General features: G+C 39.3%; 1 protein-coding gene and 2 long non-coding RNA genes across 3 annotated transcripts; 2 read left to right on the forward strand and 1 right to left on the reverse strand.

Annotated features, from left to right (window-relative positions):
- Nucleotides 1-1,028: 1,028 nt before the first annotated feature.
- Nucleotides 1,029-1,910, forward strand: LOC110615048. The gene is made up of 2 exons (XR_002487885.2): nt 1,029-1,442; nt 1,708-1,910. It is a non-coding gene; the product is annotated as an uncharacterized LOC110615048 (long non-coding RNA).
- Nucleotides 1,911-5,475: 3,565 nt separating this feature from the next.
- Nucleotides 5,476-6,766, forward strand: LOC110615047 (NAC domain-containing protein 105-like). The gene is made up of 2 exons (XM_021756754.2): nt 5,476-6,550; nt 6,652-6,766. The coding sequence occupies exon 1, from the start codon at nt 5,496-5,498 to the stop codon at nt 6,180-6,182; it is 687 nt and encodes a 228-aa protein (XP_021612446.2). The 5' UTR covers nt 5,476-5,495; the 3' UTR covers nt 6,183-6,550; nt 6,652-6,766.
- Nucleotides 6,767-8,006: 1,240 nt separating this feature from the next.
- LOC110616132 lies at nt 8,007-9,117 on the reverse strand. The gene is made up of 2 exons (XR_002488151.2): nt 8,812-9,117; nt 8,007-8,733 (listed from the first exon to the last, which is right to left on the reverse strand). It is a non-coding gene; the product is annotated as an uncharacterized LOC110616132 (long non-coding RNA).
- Nucleotides 9,118-20,007: the final 10,890 nt, after the last annotated feature.

The following is a 20,007-nucleotide window of genomic DNA, read 5'->3' on the forward strand; positions in this document are numbered from 1 at the left end:
ATTAAAATTTATTGTTGTGGACAAGTGAATTTATAAATTGATTCCTCTGAACAAAATGAATCTTCACATAAAATGATATTTTAATAAATACAATTCAATAAATTTTTATTATATTTAAAATTATGGCTTCTCCAATTAATTAATCAATAAAATTTTTTTTAAATTTTTATTAAATTTTTAAAAAATATTATAATTAATTTTATTTTTTTACGATATAAAAATTAATAATGATAAAAATAAATATATATTTTTTTATAAAATTATTATTAAATTTTAAACAATTTATTATATTCATATTATTTTTTAATTTATTAACGGAGTATCGAATAATGATAACATACGCCAATTAATTTATATATATTTTTTAAATTGATGAATTAAAATACATCTTTATTTTAGTCAAATCAATTTATTATAAAAGTAAGTATACTTCTATCTGATAGGGACACATTTCTTCCGAGCTCTCGAAGGTGATAAAATATGGGAAACGGGTGAAATTTTTATAAAGGATTTGTTGGTAACTGTTAGGGGTGAGCAGTATTTGGTTCAAATCGAAAAAATTAATCGAACTGAATTGATTTAAAAATTTGATTCGATTTTTTATATATTTCGATTCGGTTCGGTTTTTAATTTCAGAAATTTTAATTATTTCGGTTCGATTCGGTTTTAATCAGAAAAAAACTAAAAAAATCAAACCGAATCGATTAGTGATAATAATATATTTTTTTCAATAATATAGAGAAATTAAATCATATTAAAATTAAAATATTTTAATTAAATTTAAAATATTAAAAATAAAGTGTAAAAATAAAAAATTGTTAAAAATCGAAACCGATCAAATCGAACCGAATCGAACCGAATCAGACCGGTTCGGTTCGATTCGATTTCTGATTAAAATCGGTTCGGTTCGATTTTTATAAACACTAAAATTTCGGTTTTCGGTTTATTCGGTTCGGTTCGGTTTTGAACCGAACCGACCGAATGCTCACCCCTAGACTGACGTCATAATTTCAAAGTCCAGGCCTAATGAGAATTGTGGTTGTACTGGTTTCTTTATTTTATTAAATGAATGCTACACTCTGTACACAACCAATTTCACAATTTTCCGTAATCAGCTCTGCTTCTCGAATTCTCTAAAGTTCACGACATCTCCAAACCGAAACCCTTGCTCAACATACCCATCTCCATTTTCCATCTATTCTCCACACACACCACTGATTCTTTGTCCTCGCCAGCAGCCTGATCCTTCTCATCCTCGACGCCAGCTCCATCTCCTCTCCTACACCCAGGTCGCGTGTTGCGAGTCCTGTTTCCAGCCTGAAATTCTCAACATCTCGACTCCAATCGTGACAGCACCTTCAATGCCTTGCCGTACTACTCGAAGCGGAGACTGATCACTCCTTCACCGGATTCACCATCGAATCATTGGGCCGAAGACAGGGGTATTCTCATTTCTTTTTTTATTTTATTTTATTTCATTGTTTTGTTAATTGTTTTTTTTTATTGTCTGTTTTGTACATGGATCCATCATTTCTAAATTTTTTCTGAATGCCCTGAACTCTCAGACTTGTAGACAGAATCATTGATGCCGCAAAATTTATGCTCTATTTGAGACCGAGTTATGTTTGTTGTTTCTATTTGTACTCTGATAATAGGTTTCAATGTGAGACTAATAGTCAAAGCTTTTACAGTTCTGTTTATGTGCAGTTGAGCCTTCAATTTCTGTTATGCCATTTCTGTTCATCCTCGTGAAAAGTAAATAAATAAAAGGAGCTGGTGCACTTATAACCATTGGTGTGGCTTGTATATAAATTGGGTAGTTATTAATATGAACACTGTAATATACATATTTTAGATGACTTCTGTAATATAAATTTTTTAAATTATTTAATATACATATTTTAAATGAATTCACGAGTTTGCTCACGAGTCTATTCACGAGCCAACTCGCAAATTTATTAAGGAGCTTAAAAACGAGCTCTCGCGGCTCTATACTCTCAGCTTATTAAACGAGCTTAAAAAGTGAGTTTGAGTTGCGCACGTTTTCGAGTCTGATTGAGTTTTTAATCAAGTCGAGTTTCGAATAGCTCACGAACAGTTTGATTCGTTAAGATATTAATTGAAATGAACAAACAAATAACAAAAATAAAGTAAATATTAAAACTTTGGATGCAAATTTTTTTATATGATTTCTTTGTGACTCGATACTTTCAGCTTTTTCTCTTTCTTAAATTTAATTTCTTCTTTTTCCTTCTTCATAATAGAAGGTCTGTGTCAAATTGACTATTGATAAAAAAGAAAATATTGTTGTCCCTGTTAAAAGCTCTAGAAATATTTCGATCGTCACATACAATCCAATCAATTTTTAATATGCAGAACTCTTTGGCATATTTATGGCGGCAATTTTTTGACAGATAATACATTAAAAGATTTGATTTCTAGTTATAAGCCTGATATTTTATTTTTGATGAAACAAAAACTATTAGTTCTCGTATGAAATTTTTTACATTTTAATGGTTGTTTCTCGGTCAATAGACAATGATTGTTTAGAGGCCTTTCGTTAATGTAGAAGAGTCATGGTTCTATTTTTATGGTTGATTTTTTTTTGAAGAAGAGTCATGGTTCTATTTTTATGGTTGATTTTTTTTTGAATTTTATTGATTCCGTTGTTTCGGAATGTAATGTCCAATGGAAGTTTAATAGTTATTATAGGTTTTCGAAATTGCAACGACGATATAAATCTTGGAATTTTATTCGAGTTTTATCTCGTAAAAACTCTCTTTCGTAGTTTTATTCGGGAGATTTTAATGAATTATACTCGAAAAATAAAAAAGAAAGAGGAGTATTTTTACCAAATTATCTTATGCAAAGGTTTAGACGACACTTGAGGAGTATTTTTGTCAAATTATCTTATGTAGGAATTTGATTTTGAATGAGTATAAATTTTTGTTAGATTCTAGAATTGATATTTCTGTCAGATGAATTTGCAGTAATACTATTTTAACTGCTTATATTTTGATTAGAGAATCGCATAATAGTTTTTTTGTTTGGATAATATCTTTTTATTTGATAAAATTTTATTAATATAATAAGTAAATTTATTTTAAAAAAATAAAAATAGAGGGTAATTTTTTTTTACTAACAATGCAATACAAGCATTTTTAACAATTTAAAATTTATTTGATATATAATTTATTGGCTAAGCATTAATTAATTCAATAGTTAAAAGATATATAATTTATTTGATATAGTTCTCATTATTTTAAATTTTAAAATTAAAACTAAAATAAAATTATAATTTTATCTAAAATAAAATTAATTATAAATATAATACCAAATTAATCTAATCAAACAAACTAAACACTTCCAATAACTAATAGGTTCCAATAAGATTAAATTTACACGTGGTGTTTTTTCTTATCTCCTGCAAAATTTAATATTTCTTATATTTAGTTTATTTATTAAAAAAAATTGCTTAGATGTATTTTGAGTAATTTTTTTAATATTAATTATTTTTAATTGGTTAATGTGGAGCCTAGTCCCTAATTAGCATTTATACACTTAGCTGCGTATGGTCATGGGATCAGAACACCCAAGGGGTTTGAGCAATGGGCAGTCCCTAAACTTTTTTTTTTCTTAATTTTCGTTGTGCTTTTATTATGTTTTTTAATTAAAATATTATTAACTTAACTAAATCTGTTTAAAACTATACCGTGAAAAATAGGAGAGATACTGGTAAAATTGTCAATTGTCTTATAATTAATGCCTTAAAAATTGAGCGTGAAAATTATGAAATAAAAAAATTTAAAATAATAGAAATGTAGCTCAATTAAATTACTGTTTTCAATTGTTTTAGCATTTAAGCTATTTTCAGTTTTTTTAATTAAAAATTACAACAGACTAATTTAACAATACGTTAAAAAAATTAAAATTATTGCGTAAATATTTATTTTTAAATTTAATAAAATTTAGTAAGTTTTTAAAGATCTAGTTTTACCATTTTTTTCATAAATATTTAAATTATTTATTATCTAAATTAATATTTCATTTAATTGTAATGTTTTACTATTAATTGTTTGTATTTCGATCTCTATTTTATTTTTATAAGAAAATTTATGTGGAGTTTATTTATTTTATTTTTATTATTTACTTATATAATAAAGATATTAATTGAAATGAATTAATCCAATATATTTATATTTTTTTCCACTATACTATATAAACATCTAAAGGTATATAAATCACTCTATCAAAGATCCCAAGAAACAATGAGTTACTCCACGGACTAAAGCTATTCTTTCTTTTTTCTTCAATTGATATCAGAAAGAGTGAAAGGAGAAGGCATCAGGGTGCGAAAGAATTAGCATTCCAAATAAAGGGGTGAGTTAGTTCATGTATTTCGTTGAGGGTTGTCAAAGAAAGAATTCTTTTCTTTCTTGAACAGCCATTAAAAGATAATGAAAGGCCTTGAATCTTTCTGTCAAAGATCTCAAGAAACAATCTATCTCCTCCACTGCAAATGACTGAAGCTAATCTTTCTTTCTTGAATTGCCATCAGAAAGAACAGAAAGAACGCTCAAACCATCTATCTCCTCCCAAGAATTCTTTTCTTTTCTTATTTTTTTTTCTCTTGAACAGCCATTAAAAGATTATGAAAGGCCTTGAATCTTTCTGTCAAAGATCCCTAGGAACAATCTATCTCCTCCACTGCAAATGACTGAAGCTAATCTTTCTTTCTTGAATTGCTATCAGAAAGAACGCTCAAACCATCTATCTCCTCCCAAGAATTCTTTTCTTTTCTTTTTATTGAACAACCATTAAAAGATAATGAAAGGCCTTGAATCTTTCTGTCAAAGATCCCAAGAAACAATCTATCTCCTCCACTGCAAATGATTGAAGCTAATCTTTCTTTCTTGAAAAGGAAAGCTTGAGCATCACAAATAAAACCACGTACTTGCTATTTTAGTTAGTTAAATTTTAGGTACTGTCTGTATCTGTTTCTTTTTGTTTATGTCATTTTTTAATTTTTTTTACATCTACTGTCACTCTATTTTAGTTAGTTAAATTTCTTTTTGTTCTTTCTTCCTTTTGAATTGCCATAAAAAAAATTAGTGAAAATCCTTAGTATCTTTCTGTCAAAGATCCCAAGAAACAATCAGTCTCCTCCACTGCAATGACTAAAGCTATCCTTTCTTCTCTCTTGAATTGATATTAGGAAGATTGAAGGGGAAGGCATCAGGGCACTCAAACCAGTGAAAGAATCGCATTCCAAATAAAGGGTTGACGCTGCCGCAGAGGTTCATAACTTGTAGGTATTGTATTTTTTTTTTTTTCTTGAAGGGTTCTTTCTTTTTTTCTTGAATCTAAATCTAAGCTACAGTCAAATTCATACTCTGCTAGCTACTATCTTTTATTAGTCTATTATTAGTTCATAAAGTTTATTTAGATCACTCTATTAATTTTAATTTATTTTTAAATCTTTAAAAAGATTATTTATGCTGAATTGTTGTTGTTTCTTTTTTCCCATGCATGGACATGCAAAAATTAGGATGGAGGATTTTCCAGGCTTGAGATTTTGTCCCACTGACGAAGAGCTGGTGGGTCATTATCTCCTTCGAAGGATCACCGGTGAATTGACTGCATGGCAATATGGAGTCATTAGGGAGTGTGATTTGTATAGCACAGAAGAGCCCTGGGAGCTATGGCAAAGATACAAGTTGAATGTCAGTGAGGATGTTTTCTTCTTCACAAAGCTAAACAAGAAAAATACTGGCAGTTCAAGAATTAATCGCAAGATCGGTGCTGGTGGGGGTACTTGGCATGGCGAGTCAGGATCAGTCATCCATGTTAGTGGTTTGACGGCTTATAAGAAACGGTTCAGTTACAGAAATCCATCAAAATTGGACCAAGATCGTTGTTGGAACTTGATTGAGTACAGTATGGATCTTGAGGTGTCAAACACTAGTGACTATCATGTGCTTTGTCAACTGAAGATGAGTAACAGAAATAGATTCAACTCTAAGAAGAGGAAGTATGGCCTTCATGATGAAGCTACTCATGGCTTTCTGCCAAACAAGCGCTCAGAGATTGAGTCAAACAAATTTCAAGAAAGCCAACCAGTCCCAATACTGCAAAGGGTAATGGAGTTTGGAGCTCAAAAGTTATTGATGACAGTTTCTTGACCAAGGATGATATGCCTTCTCATTTTGATTTTCAGAGTTTTGATCCAGCAGCTGTACACCAACCATCAAATGACGTTCAAGAAAATCTTTCAGTTGTGATATCGCCCTCAACAATTGAGGTTGAGAGTTCAAGTAGCTTGATGGGTATTGAAGATGATCCTGCATTTGACCTTCATAGTGTCACCAACAACACAAGTTTGGAACAACTTGTGCAACCGTTATCCTATGTTGGAACAACAGTAAGTCCGATTAATATGGAAGACACGTCTCCAAAACAGTTGCAGGATGCATGCTATGATGAGAGCCTTTGGCTCGAGCATTTTACTTCAAAGATGAAAGATGATTTACCAGAAATTAATCAAGATCAGGTACTAATTTATTTGCATATTATCTAATTAAATAAATGTATTTTTTTATTTCTTTAATTTTAAATTTTATATTTTACTAAATAAATATATGGTTGAATCAGAATGATTGGCAGATTATAAATTGATGATACAATGGAGCGGATGGTGAATTTCTAAAGAATTCACAAAGTTAGAAACCTACAAGAGCAACAATGAAATGTAACTGAACTACGGGGGCTTTGATTCCTTTATCAAAAGGATACGTAGGCAACTTAATTATTCTTACATAAAAAATTAAGTTCAAGCCCAAAAATATTTTATTTTATTTTGTAATTCAAAATAATGTAATTATTTTTATATTATCATTCTTATACACATGTATATTTTTTTTATTTATAGGTTGGAGCTTTTATAAATTTATATATTAATAATATTTTTTTATATTTTTTATTTAATCAATCAATGTTACTTGACTGATTCGAGCTAAAATGATGGCATCATGGAAATTGGCCATAGTGTTCAGAAGTCTCTCATGTCATATCATATTGGCTTTCATCCCTTTTGTTAGTATAATTCTTCTTGCCTATGTGTTCATCTTCTATATTAGCAAGAATCAATGAGTTTAATATTGATGGGTGGGCAAGCAACAAAAACTTTTGCACCAAAATTCAAAATTTCCCATGTCATCTCATGTTGGCTTTTAAGTGCAACCAATGAATATGAAGCATACAATTGCTACTGCTATGACCATAAAGAATTTAATAAGCTTTTCATGAAAAAATTAATCACCAACAAACATTGTATTATATCTACAAATACAATTCTGCAATAAAAAAAAATTAATAAGTTTCTCCATAAAAAAAAATTAATATGTTTTTTCATAAAAAAAAATTTAATATGTTTCTCCATGAAATAAACCGGTCAATCCTTTTCCATAATTATACACTTTTTCTTCGTCGAAAGAAAAAATTAATAAGATTTTTCATAAAGTGCACCGGTCAATCCTTTTCCAAGATTATATACTTTCTCTTCGTCAGAAAAAAATTATCACCTTTTTCATGAAATACACCGGTAAATCCTTTTTCATGATTATGCACTTTCTCTTCAATCGACGAAAAAATTAATCCATTTTTCTATAAAGTGCTTGTAGAATAATTTAATTCTGATGAAGAGGGAGTGCATATAGAATTGGAATCAATCCTTTTCCATTAAGTGGATTATGCACTTCCTCATCATCCATGAAAAACAGCTTAATTCTGATAAGAAGGAAGTGCATACAGAACTAGAGTCAATCTTTTTTTCATTAAGAGAAGTAATGCACAAAGATTTCAAAATAATAATATATTTTTGTAATAATATTTTTAAATAATATTATTATTATACAATTATATTAATATTATTTTTTAATAGTGGATAACTTTTTGATAGCACCTTAAATAGTTAAGATCCATAAGAACAAAATCCAAACAATCAAAACTCTAGAGACGGGAAATACCATATGATCTGAAACCAGATCCGACAAAACAATTAAAGCAGAGCGGCTCCATGTTTTGAAAATTCGGCCACCGGACAGAGTAACTGCTAAGGCTGAACAAGAAAAAACTCCCAAAATATTAGCAAATCTGGCCATTAAACAGTCACTTAAGATCGAAGGAGAAAAACCCAAACCAAATCCACATCTTCCAGAGCGAAGGAAGCAACACAAGTAGAAGAATAGTTGCATGCAAGCAAAGATCTGGCTGAAAGGCGATGGAACCTTGGCACAATCAAGAAGGAAAACCCACATCTCATATCAATAGGTCCAATGCCCGAGTCAAAGGAGGTCGCCTTAGAACAAGCATGCCAGCAAGAATCGGTGCAGATGCGCTCTTCGACTTGGCACTATGAGCTACTCCACTTCCTCTTGCTTGGGTTCAGAACTGCTGAAGAGCCATTCTTGGACCACTTCCAACGATTCTGGTCAACAACATCTTTATAGATGAAGCAACGCCAGCGAAGGTGGTGAGGATGTCCTCTTCACTGATCCAATCGCGCCTTCTGAGCATTGCTCTGCGAGTCACTGCCTTACCTCCCTTCAGCGTAGAGGACAATATATATAAGAATAAAATCTGTGAGCCTTTAAATCTACTTGCAAGGATTTAACCACAATAAAGCAAGGAAAGCAGAAAAGCATATCAAAGAAACCCTCACAAATAACCCCATATCTGCAAGGAAAGAATAAAAAATAAGAAAAGGAAACAAACACCAAAAGAAATCACTCGAAGATAGGGAGGGAGACCCACTCTCCGGGTGGAAGAAACGAGGACGTTCCCTGCTCGGACGGGGCAGGGGAATCAACATGCGGCAGATGGAAGGAGACCAGTGCTCCCAAAAAAGAGAAGAACTCGAGAGAAACTCAGAGAAGGTGATAGATGGTTGCAGAAAAGAGAAGAGTTTAAGCAAGCTCGCAGAAGAAGACTGGGATGCATATAAATGTGTGATAGATGGTTGCAACATGAAAAACTCAGAGAAGGTATTTATGGTCGATGAAATTGGAAAAGTTTAGTGATATTGGAATTCTGGTGCAATATTCAGTTTTTTGTTCAAATTTGGGAACTACACAAGTCTTAATCTCTCCAAAAAATTGATAAAATTTTGTAATTTGTAAAAAAAGCTTATAACACCTAATTATTTTATGATAAATTATAAATTAATTCAAATATTGACTTTTCCCATCAAATGTTGATGTTTAATTGTTAACTACTTGATCAGAACTAATATCCCATTTCTTGAATTTTAGCAACAACAGAATTGCATCAACACCGTAAAAAAACATAGGATGCTTCTAATGTAAGCTCAACCCCATATGAGAACAAGTTCAATGACCATTAGGTTAAATATTTGTAAAGACATTTGTTCAAAAGCAATTAAAGTTTGTATAATAAATGAATGAATGCAAGTACTTAATTTAGTGGTTATTAAATTCATTCTCATATTAGATAGAGCTAATAATAGCTGCATCTAGTAACATAATCACTAAAGGTTTTTTAGATTTACAATTTGTCAGTTCAATTCAAATATCCGGTGCCATTTCTCAGTATCCATGCCCCTTGCCATGAGATGAATACTCCTGTCTAGTCTGTTGATGGGGGACTAAGATTCTGCTATTTGGTTGATTCATGCTGATGATCTGAGATCCAATAGAATAGGGTTTTACAAGGGTTTTGTATTACTGAATAAGGCCCCCCCTTCTCCTGAGGAGGGGACTCCTCTTTTATACATTGTCTTGCTTGCTGGTGACGTGTAAAGGCCTCTCCAGGATTGGGCCACGCGTCTCTGCCATGCGGATTTGGAGGTACTAGGGTATCAGCCGCCTGCTCCATGCGTAACGGCCTCTGATTCTCCTCGTGTGTACGTTCAAGCGGATCTGCCAGGCTGTCTGGTGAATATTATTCTGGATCCTGGGTTGGGCCGAAAGTTGGGCCGGACGCTAAGCCTGAGTGAAGAGGATGGGTCGAGCTCGGCCTTGAGGGTTGGATGAGCCCGGCTTGTTATGTACATCAGGTATGTGGGCCTCTACGTCATGGGCTTTGGGCTGTGGTCAAGCCCCTGGCCCGGGAAGAAGGAATCTAGCGGTCATCAATTGCCCCTTCACCTTCTCGGCGGTTATTGCTCCAACTGCCGAGGGGGTGAATACCAAGAACTTTTATGATCGCGTCTGTTCGGGTTCAGGTGCCTTAATAACATCCTTTCATCTTTCAGTCGTTGCGCAGTTTCTGAATTCTATTTGCTCTTTTCTCTTTCTGTCTTTTTTCTATTCTTCTTGTCCTCTGCCGCCTTTGCTTTCTTTTTTCTTTTTGTCATCATTATCTGGACATCTCCTTTCTTTCCTTTTCCGTGAATATCTTTTAAGAATCTGACATCACTGGCTTAGAGTCTAGTGTAGCTCTGCCTCGTGCTAAGTCCTCAGGCTCCGAGTATATATCAGTGCCAGCTTTTCTTCATTCTTGAGCCTTCTGTTGAAATGAGAAATTCTTGTTTTATCTGTGGCAGGTCCATTCGACGCCTTCTTCAAACAGATTGCCTTGTGCCCCAGAGGTTTGCTTTGATTTTGCTCTTATTATCTTAAGGGGGAACTGTTTCTGACTTGTTTCTGTTTTGAAACTTTTTGCAGTTCCTGAAATAAAAATGGGTCAGTTCAAAATTCTTGACAATTTGATGTTACCTCTAAGGCGTCTGGATGGTGCATTGAAGATCCTTCTGGTATGGCAGTCGAAGGGTGGAACCATTCGGCAAGCTGCTGAAACTGCTTTACCCAGATCGTCTGGCCGGCCTCCTCCTTTGCTTATTGTCCGGGCTCCAAAGAAGTTCTGGGCTATTGAGGGGTTCGCTCTAACTTCACCTTTTTCCGCAGAGAAAAAGGGAATTTCCTCGATGCCCCTGTTGTCCTCTTTTGATATAAACGGGAGTGGCGCCGGCGCTCAGCTTGTTGTTCTTTTTGGTGTGAAGTACCAGTATTATTATTCCCTTTGGTGTGAAGTACCAGTATTACGTGGGACTGAGATCTGCTGCACTCAGTCAAGTCTCCCGCGATTTCTTCGAATGTGTACTTCGCGATCTCTTCGGAGCCATAGCCCGAAGACTTATGTTTTTCATGTGTGGTGCACGGCCGGCATACAATATCTGAGCTTGTTCGAATGTATCGTGCATCACATTTGGGTAACCGGACGTTTGCCCAGGGGGACAGTGAGAAATGCTTATGGGAATCAACTTGTTCAGTTCCCCTATAATAGCGGGACAGATCTTGGCCTTTTCTGAAAAACTCACATTCCGAGCTACGAGAAGTCCTCCGAGCTGAAGACTAGAATAGTAGGGTAGGTGATAATCGTAGATGATGAAGTATCTGGATATGTAAATCCTTTAAGGATAGTCTTTCATCCCGTAGTGTAGGCCTTTGTAACTTGCTGTAATGTACTTTTCTTTTAATGAAGTTCTTGTTCTGCTCTCATGCTTAAGCTGTTCTTCCTTTATCATGTGTGAAATACTTTAGATTGCTCGCCTTACAATTTTAACCAACTGAGCTCTGTCCTGCTTTTTCCTGAGCTGATCTAACCATATCTGCGAGCTCTGATGAGTTGAACTCCAGATCCACTTAGTCAACTGGGCTTTCAAGTTTCCGAACTGGACTGTCTGACCGACCTGTGAGCTCGGTATTTACTTCGATGAATTGAGCTTTGAGTCTCCTTCATCCGACCGGGCTCTCAGGTCATGTTGTCCGAGCTGGACTGACCGACCCGAGAGTTCTGTCTTTGCTTAGGGAAATGAGCTCTGAGTTTCCTTTAGCTGGCCGAGCTCTCAAGTCATGCTGTCCGAGCTCGGCTTCTGATGAGTTGAACTCTAAGCTCTCAGCTCTGTATGATTCCGAGGTGCTCTTGGCGCCTCTTTCCGATCTCACATCCTTTGTTTAATAACGATAAATCAAATCTTATAACTTTTTAAGTGATGAGCAAGTCTGACCTTTATCATGCTCCCTTTTGCTTGTACTTTTGAGTCTTTTCATGACTTGCCCCTCTGTTTCCTCGGCATTTACCATAGGGATGGTAAAGTAGTAGGCTAAGTTGCTCTGACTGATGAGTTGGGCCTGTATTATGTGGATGGCGAATGGGCTTTTAAATGATGGGCTGTCATCGTGTACTTGGCCCTTGATAGATGTAGGTAAGCCCAGCGATCATCCTTTTGCCCCTTTACCATCTCGCCGGTTATTACCTAACCGTTGAGAGGGTAAATTTTGAGAACAATTAATGATCGCGCCGCTCCAAGACAAAACTGTTCAGATCAACGCCCTGCCTCATAATTGCCTTTCTTTTCAAATTCCTTGTCTTTTGAAGAACTAGCTCTTGTCTGCTCTCTGTCTTTCTGCAACTCTTTCTACAGTTTTTCATCCCATCGCGTTCTCAGGTACGCTTCTTTGTTCTTCCATGGCAAGTTCAAAGCTTCCTGATGTTTTTGACCTTGAGTCGCATATTACACCTGCCAACATAACTAATCACATTTCCCGGAGGCTTTTAGATACTCCGTTGTATCTTATTCGAGCACCTCTTCCAAATGAGAGGATAGTTCTTCCTTACCCTCGTCCTCCTGGTTTGGTGGATCCCCAAGAGGTTCGTAGCATAGTGTTTTTCCTGAAGCAGAGAGAATTTGGTTTACCGTTTCCTTTTACCCCTTTCTTTGTCGAGGTCTTCGAATACTTTGGGGTAACTCCTCGAATGTTATCCCCAAATTCCATTTTATTCATGTCCTATTTCGAGTCTATCTGTTTGGGTTGGGGTTTCGCACCTTTGGCCTGTCTGTTTGTCACTTTTTTCCGCCTGGTTAGGGCGAAGCAAAACTTCTATTACTTTTCCCCCCGTAATGGGCTGTCTCTTCTTACGGGCTACAAGGATTCTATAAAGGGATGGGTAGAGAATTTCCTTGTGGCGGAGTTAAAACTAGGGTCCTACCGATCGTGGGATGTGGACCTAAGGTGGGGGGAGATCTTTTCGGGCTGCAACGATCTGCCCGAATTAAGTCTTATTGAGCAGGTCGGGCTGCTTCGACTGACTTCCGTTGAGAGGAAGTATGATGTCGAGAAGTGTATGTTTGCGTCCAACCTTAGGGATATCCGGGACACGGGTATAGTGCTTTGTCCGGCTATTCTGTTTCTTCTTTGCTCATAATATCAGGAAGTATGCTGACTCTTTATAACTTCTTGTTTCTTGCAGCTTCTGAGGTTAGAATGGATGGCATCAAATTCCCCAAGAATTTTGACCTGTCTCGGGAGAACATGCATGCAATTTTTGACGCCTTTGGGGATGGGCGTTCTGTAACTGAGATTGCTGCAGAGCTGGCTCAGGCCGCTTCCTCCAAGAAGGTCAGCCGACCTCCCGTCAAAGCTTCTTCTCGAACTTCCAAGCCGAGCTCTCGCAGCATCAAATCAGCTGGGCCATCTAGCCATGGTGGGTCGGGCTCAACCTCGACGCCTGCTGAAGGGTCTAGATCCGTTCCAGCCTCTTCAGAGGTCGTGAGGGAAACTTCCCTAGCTATTGTGGAGCAGACCCAAGCTACTGAACAAGTGGGGCAGAGTGCTGCCCATTCTACTGAGGGGGTGTCAGGGGGGAAATCTAAGTCCCCTGTTGAAGATAATGAGACCTCTGGGACGGGGATGGAGGTCATCCTCCTAGAGGATCAAAGCCCAGAGGTTTCTGGTGAAGGTGCCCCTGCCCCTGTGAGGATTGAGCCTGAGGGAGCTGAGGGCGTCTCCTCAAAGACCGGGGGCAAGCGTCCGACCTCTTCTGGAACGCCTGTCCCATCTCCTGCTCGGAAGAAGTCCAGGACTGCTGCGGGTCCTTACCCACCTCTTTCTTCCATTGGGAAGGGGAAGGGTGTTTCTGTTGTTCCTTCGTCGTCCCCTGCTGACAACATTCTGGACCTGTCAAGCATTTCATCTGAGTCTCCGGCCTCTGCTGTTGCCGCACTTCTCCGGGAGCGGATGTTCGGCGGGATAACAAAGGCTTTGGATCCTCGTCTGCTGGCCCTGACTGGTCACTTGGCCCGTTCTACCAAGGAGCAGGTGTCCTTCCAATCTCGTTTTCGTGAGGAGCTCGGATCCACGATTGGAGAAATGCTTCTGATGGTAAGTTATTTTTTTCATTTCTCTTTGAGTTTGCTTTGTTTCTTTTCTTGACAATTGTTCTTCCGTACTAGGTGTTAGGCCTGGTTATGGAGGTGGATGCCCGTGACCTCTCTCTCCGGGAGTCCGTGGACCGCCGGATCGAGGAAGCGCGTCGCGACGAAAACCTGACTGCCACCAGCGACGCGAGGGGCCACCTGGCAGCCGCCCGGGAGCAGATCCAAGCTCTCCAAAGGGAGTTGCATTCTGCGCTGGAGGCCTCTAAAAGAGCTGAGGACAGAGCGGCTGAGGCGGCAGAACATAGCAAATCCCTGGAGTCAGAGCTGTCTCGTACTCGCAGGGTCCTCCAGGAGTCCGATGAGAGAGCAGCTGAGGTGGAAGCTCGTTGTGTAGAGGTTGTGAAGCAGCTGTCCTCTATGACAGCGGCCCTTCAAGAGAGGGATGAGGCTGTAAGCCAAAAGGCTGAGGTTCAGCGCCAATATGAGGCCTTAAAGGCCGATTTTGAAGGGCTTCAAGCTCACCTGAATGAGGTGAAGGCTCAGAGGGAAAGTACCCTAGCCCGGGTGGAGGTCCTTGAGCAGGAATTGGGCACAAGTTCTGAACGTATCAAAGATCTGTCTTCATCGGCTGAAGAGTTCAACCTTCGCCAACAACAGCTAAAAAATGAAGTCAGGGCTTTGGAACGTAAATGTTTAGCCCTGCTCAAGGTGGTAAAGTATGCCGAAGAGAAGGCTCAGCAAAAGCGTGAACAGTATATAGCAGAGTATCAGGAGTCTGATGAGCTAAAGGTTAAAATTGAGCAGGCCTGTGAAGCTCATCTTCAGGACTACAAAGGCTCTTCTGAGTTTAAGGAATTTGTAGCTGAGGCTTGTGAAGAACATCTTGAGGAGTATAAAGCTTCTGGTGAAATGAAACAGGCAATCTATGATAAGGCCTACCGCATGTATGTAACTGGCTACAATCGCGGTTTAAGAGAAGCTAGACAGGCTCCTGATATTCCTTTGGCCGAGCTTCGTAGGCGCGAAGTGGACTCAGATGGCGAGTCAGTGCTATACGGGGAGGATGATTGTCCTTTGCCCCGAGGAGATTCCCGGAGGAACATAGACCGGCCGGCTGAGTCTTCTTCAGGGGAGTCCGAGCTAGGGTCGGAGGAAGATGATCTTGATTCTGAGAAAGAAAGCCTCCACCCTGGGTCAGAAGTTGCCCCTACTATTAATGTTGAGAGCTCTGGCCCAAGGGACATCGAGCTTCCTTCGGAGGTGACTGTAAATAGAAATAATGCAGGCGAGGGTGTTCTTACTGATGTAAGTCCTTTAAGGACTATTTATCCTCCATCCTCGCCGGAGAGATAAATTGTAACAGTCATGAATGAAATATCAGTTTCCTTCTTTTTTATTCTTGGTTGTGATTTTGTATATTTGTTCCAAATAAACTGATTTAGGCTTTGATTATAGCTTTGGTATCCTTCTAAGGATTTCATCATTTATGAGTCCTTTAACGGAGGGAGCTCGGCCTTTCTCTTTGGCCTTCGTATCTTGATCTTTTAAGGATATGAGTCTATCTGAGCTGAGAGCTCGGTCTTGGGCCTTTGTGAATATTGGTCCGAGCTGGGAGCTCGACCTCTTCGAAAGCCAAAGTTATGGCGTTAGCGTCTTTTTCGAGGTTGGGGCTTCTTTAGCTTATTAGGCCTTTGTTCCTTTTTTCATAGGTCGGAACCTGACTATCCGAGCTGGAAACCCGGCCTTTTTCGTTCGTACCTTGAATTTTTGCGAAGATAAGTCTATCCGAGCTGGGAGCTCGGGTTTTTTTTTTTTTTTTTTTTTTTTTTTTTTTTTTTTTTTTTTTTAACAGGCTCTGGGCTCTTCTCTTTTCGAGGTCGGAATTGGATTTTATAAGTTGTCCCTGTGGTGTGGAAAAAATTTTTTATTTCGGGAGGCTCTTAAGTCCTTCACCGACCTATTTTTGATTCTAGGAGATCTTACGGGATCCTGGTTTTCTTTGAATTTGCCGGACGACCTTGGGGCCTCGCCGGTTGTTTTTGATTCCATGAGATCTTACGGTATCCTGTTTTTCTTTGAATTTCCGGGACGACCTCGGGGCCTCGCCGGTTGTTTTTGATTCCAGGAGATCTTACGGGATCCTGTTTTTCTTTGAATTTCCGGGACGACCTCGGGGCCTCGCCGGTTGTTTTTGATTCCAGGAGATCTTACGGGATCCTGTTTTTCTTTGAATTTCCGGGACGACCTCGGGGCCTCGCCGGCTGTTTTTGATTTCAGGAGATCTTACGGGATCCTGTTTTTCTTTGAATTTCCGGGACGACCTCGGGGCCTCGCCGGCTGTTTTTGATTCCAGGAGATCTTACGGGATCCTGTTTTTCTTTGAATTTTCGGGACGACCTCGGGGCCTCGCCGGTTGTTTTTGATTCCAGGAGATCTTACGGGATCCTGTTTTTCTTTGAATTTCCGGGACGACCTCGGGGCCTCGCCGGTTGTTTTTGATTCCAGGAGATCTTACGGGATCCTGTTTTTCTTTGAATTTTCGGGACGACCTCGGGGCCTCGCCGGTTGTTTTTGATTCCAGGAGATCTTACGGGATCCTGTTTTTCTTTGAATTTCCGGGACGACCTCGGGGCCTCGCCGGTTGTTTTTTGGTACCCGCTTTGGGGTTTTGTACAAGATTCAGGCTCATTGGCCTTACTGTCGCTTCGTCATCCCAGCTGATTTCGTGCCTAACTGAGGCCTTGTTTCATGTAGAACGTTATTCATAAAGATAATCACATTGTATAAACAATTTTTATTTACTCATGTCTATCAAAATACAACGTTTTTCTTTACGAATATTTCAAGGAAAATACCTTTTTAGGTGCTGGATGTTCCAAGCGTGGGGCTCGGGGTTTTCTTGCATATCTTCGATTCGGTATACCCCGGGCTTAACCACTCTTGTCACTTTGAATGGACCTTCCCAGGTCGGTGCTAGCTTGCCTGCGGCTGCTCTTTTTCCTGTAGCTTCCAGGTTTCTTAAAGTCAGGTCTCCCACCTTCAAGCTTCTTTCTCTGACCTTTTGATTGTAATATCTTGCCGCTCGTTATTGATAAGCAGCAGTTCGGATTTGAGCTTCTTCCCTAACTTCTTCAAGAGCATCTAGGTTGCTCCTTAATTTGTCCCCATTAGCGTTCTCACTAACGAATTGAACTCGATGAGTGGGGATCTGCAACTCAACTGGGACTACAGCCTCTGTGCCATAAGCAAGTGCAAACGGGGTTTCTTGAGTGGGCGCTCTGGGAGTGGTTCGGAGTGCCCATAGAGTGCTATTGAGTTCTTCTGCCCAATTCTCCTTTGCGCCATCCAGCCGTTTCTTTAATCCTTGAAGGATAGCTCTATTAGTGACTTCCGTTTGGCCATTAGTCTGAGAATGAGCCACGGAGGAGAACTTATGCCATATGCCCATGTTCGTTGTGAAGGCTCTGAAAGTGCTGCAGTCGAATTGTCTGCCGTTGTCTGAGATAAGTACTCTTGGTATGCCAAATCTGCAGATGATATGTCCCCATACGAAATCTATCATCTTGCGAGCTGTGATTGTGGCTATTGCTTCTGCCTCTGGCCATTTCGAGAAATATTCCACAGCCACCACTACGAATTTCCTTTGCCCCGTAGTCTTGGGGAAAGGTCCCAGGATGTCAATTCCCCATTGTGAGAAAGGCCATGGACTGGATATGCTTGCTTGAGGAGTGGCAGGGGTCCTGATGGCATTAGCAAATCTCTGACATACGTCACACCTCCGGACAAACTCTTCTGCTTCTTTTTTAACAGTGGGCCAGTAGTATCCTTGCCTGAATATTTTGTTAGCTAATGTCCCTGCTCCCTCGTGAGCCCCACATAGGCCTCTATGTATTTCCTCCATTACCTTTGCAGCTTCCTCCGGACTCACACACCGGAGCCATGGGCTGGACTTCCCTTTTCTGTATAAAGTTCCCCTTATTACTTGGTAATTGGCAGCTCGCGCTGCTATCTTTTTGGCTTCAACTTTATCTTCGGAGAGTTCGCCCTTTTCCAAGTATCTCAGGTATGGAGTCATCCAAGTTGGGCTCTGTTCCACCTGCAGTACTGTGTTTGTCTTCTTGAAAGCAGGTGTGCTGACATGCTGTATGTATACTTCATCAGGGAGCTGCTCTAACTCTTCTTTGGTCAGTCGACTAAGCAGGTCTGCCTCCTCATTTTCATCTCGAGGTATCCTCTGAAATCTGGTAATAACTTCTCGGCTCGTGAGGTCGGCTTCCACAGTTTTTACTTTATCAAGATAACTCTGCATGATGGGATCTCTGGCCTGATATACTCCCGTTACCTGGTTGATCACCAGCTGAGAGTCACTATTTACTTCGAGGTCGGCTACCCCTATTTCCAAAGCTACCAACATTCCGTTCACCAAGGCTTCATATTCGGCCACATTATTAGAAGTTTTGAATTCTAGCCGTAAGGCATAACATACTTTAAAGCCCTCCGGCCCCTTAAGTATTATCCCAGCGCCACTGCTCTCAGAGCCTGATGCTCCGTCTACATATAGCTTCCAGCTGGACTCTTGGGAAAGCTCTCCCTCTCCTTCTTTTCTTGGTATCTCCGAGGATGATCCTTCCTTCTCCTCGTTGAATGAGCATTCTGCTATGAAGTCAGCCAGCGCTTGAGATTTTATAGCTGTCCGAGGTCGGTACTCCAGACAGTAAGGGCTGATTTCCACGGACCATGTTAACATTCGTCCTGAAGTTTTCGGCCTACGTAGGATCTTCTTTAAAGGTTGGTCCGTCATCACAACTCCTTGGTGGCCTTCCAGATAAACTTTGAATTTCCGGACTGCTAACAACAAGGCATACGCCAATTTTTCTATGTTTGAATACCTGACTTCGGTATCTCTGAGCACCTTGCTGACGTAGAAGACAGGCTTCTGCTCTCCTTCTTCCACCCTTACTAGTACTGCGCTGACTGCTTGCTCTGAGGCTGCCAAGTATATCAGGAGTTCTTCCCCTTTTATGGGGCTGCTGAGCACGTGAGGCGAGCTGAGGTATTCCTTAAGCTCTGTGAAGGCTTTTTGGCAGTCTTCTGTCCATTCAAAATTCGGGACCTTCCTCAATTTTTTGAAGAATGACAAACACTTTTCTGCCGACCTTGACATAAATCGGTGAAGCGCCACTACTCTCCCGGTTAATCTCTGGACGTCCCTTACACAGGTCGGCTCTGGCATGTTCAATATGGCTTCCACCTTCTCCGGATTGGGCTCAATGCCTTTTCCACTCACCATGTATCCCAAGAACTTTCCTCCCCTGATGAAGAAAGCACACTTTGCTGGATTCAACTTCATCCTGTATTGATCTAACACCCCAAATATCTCCCTTAAATCCGTTATGTGTTGTTGAAAAGTTGAACTTTTAACCACCATGTCATCCACATACACTTCTACATTCCTGCCAATCTGGTTCTTAAAGATTTTATTCATTAATCGTTGGTAAGTTGCCCCGGCGTTTCTTAATCCGAAGGGCATAGCTCTGTAGCAGTAAGTCCCGTCTTCAGTTATAAATGAGGTCTTCTCCTCATCCGTCTTTTCCATTGGGATTTGGTGGTAACCAGACATAGCATCCAAAGAAGACATATAATCAAAACCGGCCGTTGAGTCGACCATCTTATTAATATCGGGGAGGGGGTAACAATCTTTAGGGCAGGCCTTATTCAGGTCGGTAAAATCTATACACATCCTGTATTTGCCATTGGCTTTTTTGACTAACACAGGATTTGCCAACCACTGTGGGTACATAACCTCCCTAATAAAGCCTGCCTCTTCTAGC

Source organism: Manihot esculenta, chromosome 5 (genome assembly GCF_001659605.2).
Source record: "Manihot esculenta cultivar AM560-2 chromosome 5, M.esculenta_v8, whole genome shotgun sequence".
In the NCBI taxonomy this organism is placed as follows: domain Eukaryota; kingdom Viridiplantae; phylum Streptophyta; class Magnoliopsida; order Malpighiales; family Euphorbiaceae; genus Manihot; species Manihot esculenta.